Source organism: Diaphorina citri, unplaced genomic scaffold (assembly GCF_000475195.1).
Source record: "Diaphorina citri unplaced genomic scaffold, Diaci psyllid genome assembly version 1.1 scaffold797, whole genome shotgun sequence".
In the NCBI taxonomy this organism is placed as follows: Eukaryota; Metazoa; Arthropoda; class Insecta; order Hemiptera; family Psyllidae; genus Diaphorina; species Diaphorina citri.
The window spans coordinates 81,713-89,122 of record NW_007378229.1 but is presented as its reverse complement, the minus strand read 5'-3'; the positions used below and the strand labels follow the sequence as shown (position 1 = coordinate 89,122).

At 37.5% G+C, this 7,410-nt stretch overlaps 1 protein-coding gene across 1 annotated transcript in view; it reads right to left on the bottom strand.

The window, feature by feature from the left end:
* Window positions 1-5,813: 5,813 nt before the first annotated feature.
* The window catches only part of LOC103512149 (glutaredoxin domain-containing cysteine-rich protein CG31559-like), a gene marked incomplete at its 5' end in the record, with an annotated part of 65,344 nt that continues 63,747 nt past the window's right edge, over window positions 5,814-7,410 (bottom strand). The window contains one exon of the mRNA XM_017445281.2: window positions 5,814-6,474. Coding sequence (XP_017300770.1) covers window positions 6,301-6,474 — 174 coding nt within the window. The remainder of the gene's footprint in view (window positions 6,475-7,410) is intronic.

Below are 7,410 nucleotides of genomic sequence, written 5' to 3'. Positions count from 1 at the left end.
GTTATAGTTGTTATAACTTTCCTCTTTTCCTGTAAGAGAAGATACTCGTTAGACCAGCTTTTTTTGTAACAGTACTTATGTGTAGGTATTGTTTTTCTTCTCCTGTTATAACTATTCAGCTTCTTATTAAACCTACATACCTACCTACTTTATGGTGCTCATATTCATAACAGTATATAACAGTAAAGGTACTTACTTGTATGTCTACTTTTCCCATATACAAACAGTACTATGTACTATAGACACAACTTTTCTCGAAAGGTTTTCCAGTCTTGAGCTTTATTCTGACTTGAAACACCTCTTATAATTATGTCTTCGTTATAGTTGTTATAACTTTCCTCTTTTCCTGTAAGAGAAGATACTCGTTAGACCAGCTTTTTTCCTTGTAACAGTACTTATGTGTATGTGTAGGTATTGTTTCTTCTCTCCTTTCAAAACTATTCTGCTTCTTATTAAACCTACCTACCTACTTCATGAAATATTTTCAAGAATGTTTGCTTCTAGACCATGTACTTAAACTTGAAAGTCGCCAAGGTTGTTTATGTAAGCTGTTTATCAGCTATCCAAATTCATGAGCGCTAAGCCTCGGCTTCAATTCCTGTCCGGGGCGAATTTTATTCTGAACGTTCTCGGAACGGCTGGCTTTCTTCTATCCTGTCTTCCTTCTCTTTTCGATTTCAGACGATGAGACTAGCCTCGGGTTCAATTCCTGTCCGGGGCGAATTTTATTCTGAACGTTCTCGGAACGGCTGGCTTTCTTCTATCCTGTCTTCCTTCTCTCTTCGATTTTAGACGATGAGACCTAGTAGTAGTTACGGTTCCCTCTAGCAAATCTTTTGGGAAAAAAAGGTCGTGAATTTTTGGCTTGCTGTGCCAGATGGTCACCCAACTGGATAATAACCACGCGCGACGTTTCTGAACTTCAGTGATCGATTAGGTGTATTCAAACTATTCAACGTGCTATTGCCGCTGGCTACTGTGGCATTTTTAATCATCCCCTGATCTCTGAAGTAATGTCCAATATATCTGATTCCAGGGCCCTAATGGGAAGAGGGAGAGGTTGGGTTTTAGTTGGTCTGAATGTCCCGGTATCCGGACATCAATCCCACACTCCCCATTGCAAAGGTTTTTGCAGTGGGCGTCTTTTTGAAGATCTCCCCCTCTCCACAAAAAAAAAAATCATCCCTGATGGAATAGCATCAAGTACATCCCCTGATGGAATAGTATCATTTGCAAATAGTGTTTTTTTTTATCCAAGCCAGGGGGGACAGACATGCACGTTTGAAAGTTGAAACTCATCCTAGCTTTTGACGTAAATACCTAACTAACAGGATAAAAAAAACGAGCCATTTAGGAGTACGAACTAGAATAACATTTTAATTACATTGTTAATTATTTTTATTTGTTCAGAGTAACAAAAAAGTACAAAAACTTAATCAATGTACAATTATAACTAGGGGTATGGAAAGGAAATAAATATAAAACAAAAAATGGGTCCGAGTTTTCTGAGAAGGAAAAAGCTAATTATTCTGTACTTTTTTTTTTTACAAAAGTTAAAAATACATAAAACCCATCTCAGAAAAAGTAAATTTTCCTGAAATCTTTCCCTGTGTCTTCTCGGAAAAATGATTGCAAAATGTCATCAAGTTAATTATGTTTGGACACTTCTTCAAACTAGTTACACACTCCTACACCATCTTTCATGCAACACTTTTTCTATGGAAAAAGAAGTACCTAGGACAACTTTAATAAAACTATTATTTATAGCTCCCTTTATGAGAAACTTTGAAGTTCTCACTTCTTGCCTCTTGTCTTCCACAGGACCTTGCATATATATTTGTTCCATACGCAGTAAGGTACTCGTCTTAAATATATTTACTTATTTCTCAAATAATCCAAGATAAATTGATAATTTAAAAAGTACCTAAAATATAGTACCACTGTTTCAGGAACACAATTTGAGTTTAACTTCTGTATTAGGAATCTGATTGATTGATCCCAAACTTTTTTGCCAGTCGGATTGCTTCATCCAGGAGTTAAAAAAAAGAGTTCTCAGTTTATTGTTCCGACCATCTTGTAAGTGCCTTAATCATAGCAAAGATTTCATCGCAAATACACAAGAGCTCGAAATTTGGCACCAGAATGAGAACTCACAGACACTCAGGACTCGGGCAAAACTAGGTAGTGACTCATTAGCAAAGATTTCATCGCAAATACACAAGAGCTCGAAATTTGGCACCAGAATGAGAACTCACAGACACTCAGGACTTGGGCAAAACTAGATAGTGAGCAAAGATTTCATCGCAAATACACAAGAGCTCGAAATTTGGCACCAGAATGAGAACTCACAGACACTCAGGACTTGGGCAAAACTAGGTAGTGACTCATTAAGTCAATTGCACTTGATATTTCAAGCATTCAACAAGCATGAGTGTGTTCTCAAGATTTCTCAACAAGCATAGCACTTGACCAGTCCCACCTCATCACAGTTCATACACTTGAGCGCCCCTGTCTTCCTTCTCTCTTCGATTTCGGGACGATAAGACCATAGCAGTTACAGTTCCCTCTATCAAACCTCTTAAAAAAAAAAAAAAATCCCCTCTTTTCCTCTTTCCTCCCTCCCCCTGTTTAGCCTCTTATATCAGTTTCAGATAAACAACAGGTGAGCCTGATAGCCTCCTTTTTTTTTGTGAGTATCATAGGATCATTAAAGCATAAAGCCTAACTTTACTTCTCAAATAGGATTCTACCTACCTATAATAAATTTTCTTCCCAGCACAGAGTCGAACCGGAGATACCCGGAAATGTACTTCAGAACTCAGGTAGATACCTATTTTATAACTTGACTTAGACTCGAACCACCAACCTTCAGATACGAAGTCTAACGTGTTAACCACGAATACTACTGAGGTTTGTAGACTGGGTTAGTCAGGTGTGTACATGTACATATAGATTTATACATAGAGATAGTTAGGGAATTACAATATAGGTATGTATAGGGACAATAAAAGTACCTATGTATCTATTCTATGTACAATGTACATAGAATAGATACATAGGTACATATGTACCCACATAGGGATAGGAAGGGAATTAAGTTTCTACTCGTAACCATAACGTATTCACCCCGAAGTCAAATTACACAACAATGTGGGATTTAAACTCTCTCTTCTCCTTCCTCTCTCCCATCGTCCCTCTTTCTCTCCCTCCCTCTTCTAGAGATCTCTCTCTCTCTCTCTCTTTCTCTTTCTCTGTAGTAGTATTGCGTCGTTCCTACTGGTAACCATAACGTATTCACCCCGAAGTCAAATTACACAACTGTGGGATTTAAACTCTCTCTTCTCCTCCCTCTCTCCCATCGTCCCTCTTTCTCTCCCTCTTCTAGAGATCTCTCTCTCTGTCTCTTTCTCTCTTTCTCTTGTTGTGTAGTACTATTGCGTCCCAAATCTTGACTGGACCTTTATACTCATAAGTATAGTTGTATGGCGTGTAGCCTTTGGTTAGGTTGTAGCTTCATTTTGAACAGAACGTACCTACCTACTTTTATCTTCCAAGTTGGCATGGGGTAAAGCTTATTTGTTCTCTTTTCTTTTGTTATGAATTACCAACTAGACTTGTTGGTTGGTGACTATTTAAGCTCCTTTATGACCGATAATAATTTTTTTGTTTTGTTTGTTGTTCTTGTTTGTTTTCTTCTTCTTCTTTTCTGCTAAAGCTAATCAGTAGGTATCAAAATAATGGCACCATTTGTTCTCTTTTCTTTTGTTATGAATTACCAACTAGACTTGTTGGTTGGTGACTATTTAAGCTCCTTTATGACCGATAATAATTTTATTCTTATTTTTGTTGGTTGTTCTTGTGTTGTTTTCTTCTTCTTTTCTGCTAAAGCTAATCAGTATAGATGGCACAAGCTCTGCTTATACGGATGGGTAGGTATACCATTTATATGAAAAATGTATGTTCTGGGTTTTTTGTCGATCAAGTATAAATGGAAACTTATTGGAAAAAAAATGGATTTAAAGCGAGTCACAGTTCACACCCAACGTGCCTCAGTCTACCCCACACTACCCTATCCCCACAGTACAACTAATGGCACCAGCTCAGCTTATACGGATGGGTATTCCATTTATACGAAAAATGTATGTTCTGAGTTTTTTGTCGATCAAATATAAATGGAAACTTATTGAAAAAAAAAAGGATTTAAAGCGAGTCACAGTTCACAACCAACGTGCCTCAGTCTACCCCACACCATCCTATCCCCACACCCTACATTCCCACAGTACAATGTCACATTTCCATGTCAAGCCAGGAAAATTCTCGGGAAAAGCTGGAGGCAGATATTAAAAAAAAAATTAAAAAAAAAAAAAAATGGATTTAAAGCGAGTCACAGTTCACACCCAACGTGCCTCAGTCTACCCCACACCACCCCAACCCCACAATACAATGTCACATTTCCATGTCAAGCCAGGAAAATTCTCGGGAAAAAGCTGGAGGCAGATATTGTCTCGTAACTTTAGCCTTGAACTTAAAAAAAAGGCTGCTGAACACATTTTCCCCTGAAACATTTTCCCCCCATTGTGACATGTGTGACCCAATTCCAACTCTCAATGTCCTATTTCAAATAAAGTGCTGAACACATTTTCCCCTGAAACATTTTCCCCCCATTGTGACATGTGTGACCCAATTCCAACTCGAAATGTCCTATTTCAAATAAAAGACTCCTGTAAACTGTGCCACGTTTAATGTAGGTGAAAATGTAATTGTGCATTTTGTCTCGAGCTTTACGGAAAATTGGAGTCTATTTTGTAAATTGTTCTTTATTTTCACTCAAATGTAAAAACCTTAGTAGTTATACTCGTGTGACGTTAAACCCCAAAAGTCCATTTTATTCTTTTATTGTCCTATGAAAGGAGGGTTAAAAATAGCAAGAGAGTTTTAGGTAGGTACAATATAAAAATTAATGTACCTACTACCCTTCTTTAAAAATTTGGGAAATAATGTTCAGCAATTTTTGGACCCTTGGTTTTAAAATGTTGGTCGAGAGCGGAACATTTCTCTCCCGCAGTCTCTGCACTCTGTGTATTTCTTATGGATCAAAAACTGATCATATCTCAGGATCGATTTAGATTTTCGCAAAAATCCTTTCTTATTGCACACCTAGACCATAAAAGGAATACCTACTCCTACCAAATTTCAGCTTTCTAGGTATTGTGGTTCAGGAGATAGAGCGATCAGTGTGTAAAATGTGAATGAGTGAATGGATCTTGATTTTATAATATAAGATGATCATATCTCAGGATCAGTTTAGATTTTCGCAAAATCCTTTCTTATTGCACACCTAGACCATAAAAGGAATACTCCTACCAAATTTCAGTAATCCTCCTGAGTTCTCCTGACTCGTTCAGCCTTTCAATAGCATCAGCATCCTGAAACAAACAAGGAAAAAATCAAGGATTAAAAAAAGAAAGAAAAACCCAATTCGAGAACACATTTCATAATGAAAAAAGTTCATTTTATTTGATCTTACCTAGGATTAAAATACTCTCTCCTATAAGGGAGGAAGAAGAAGAAGACTTTCTCCTTTAAATTGGTATGTAACTATGTACCTACCTATTTTTCGTCCAGTGTAACTCGATACCAGTCAAAGGAAAGGGTACCCATTATTATTCTGCCCATCAGTCGGTGTTTTGAAATAATTATTTTATCAATGCCTTTTTGAGCCGTGGATGCATAAGGAGTAAGAATAACTAAAAATTTCACGATTCTAAGCAATGTACAGACAAATCTACAATTTTATTTATATATATAGCTCCCTTTATGAGAAACTTTGAAGTTCTCACTTCTTGCCTCTTGTCTTCTACAGGACCTTGCATATATCTTTGTTCCATACGCAGCAAGGTACCCGTCTTAAATATATTTACTTATTTCTCAAATAATCCAAGATAAATTGATAATTTAAAAAGTATCTAAAATATAGTACCACTGTATCAGGAACACAACTTGAGTTTAACTTTTGGATTAAGAATCTGACTGATTGATCCCAAACTTTTTTGCCAGTCGGATTGCTTCATCCAGGAGTTTAAAAAAAAGAGTTCTCAGTTTATTGTTCCGACCATCTTGTAAGTGCCTTAATCATAGCAAAGATTTCATCGCAAATACACAAGAGCTCGAATTTTGGCACCAGAATAAGAATTCACAGACACTCAGGACTTGGGCAAAACTAGGTAGTGACTCATTAAGTCAATTATTGCACTTGATATTTCAAGCATTCAACAAGCATGAGGGTGTTCTCAAGATTTCTCAACAAGCATAGCACTTGACCAATCCCACCTCATCACAGTTCATACACTTGAGCGCTACAAGCTCTGTGGTGAAATGATTGCGGTGCACAGACTTCTTGCTGCCATTGCACAGACTACAGGGGAGCAGTCTGTACCCGCCACAGACCTGGCAGATGGTGCAGGCGTCCGGACTCTGCAACAGAATGAAACAGAACAGATAAGGAGTGAGAAACATTGCGGAGTAAAACATAACGGAATGAGAAATGTTTTTTTTTTCTTATTTTTTTGCTAGATCTGGTGGAATTCCAACAAGAGACGTCTTATTGTTCCAAAATCTAAGATATAGGAGGACAGCATAGGAGAAAGCCAAACGTTCCGAGAACGACCTTTTTCTGTTTAGGATGAAGTTCGCCTCGGGTAGGAAATTTGGAATTAAATGTTTCCTGTGTTGCGCATTGCATACATACAAGAAATACCCGGCGTTCATACAAAATTCATCCCTTATATCCTGGTTAAACAAATTAACATGATCTACCATTCCATTATTTTTCCAATGATAAGTACCAGCCTAATTAGTTTGCAGGGTAGCGCGTCTGCCTTGTAACGGGTTCGATTCCCGCCCGGGGCGGATTTTATCCTTAACAAATAAGGTTCGTTTTCAGAAAGACTGGCTTTCTCCTGTCTTGTCTCTTCGCTTTCGGGATATAAGACCGTAGGAGTTACAGTTCCCCCTCTATCAAACCTCTTGAAAATTCTAATGATTAGTGATTGCGATGGGTACATAGATAGATATAGGTATCTATTTTATAATCTATGTTGTTTTCCTCTAACTGATGGAAAACAAGAGTTTCCCAACTTTAACCCTTCACATTATACCAATTTTCTCAGTTCTAATCCCGTCAGAAAATGACGGGACCTGATCCCAATGCAAAGTCCAAGGTAATGAAGATCGGCCATTATTTCTATCCTTGATATTTGCATGTTCAGGTGTCCATTGTGTTCCTATGACTATAATGACTATACTAAGTTCACATACGAGAATACTTTGCTAGTACCTACTGTTACGAGATATCATTATGAGCATGTTTACATGACTTGGCATTCGAAGTGCATTTCTCATCTCGTGTTA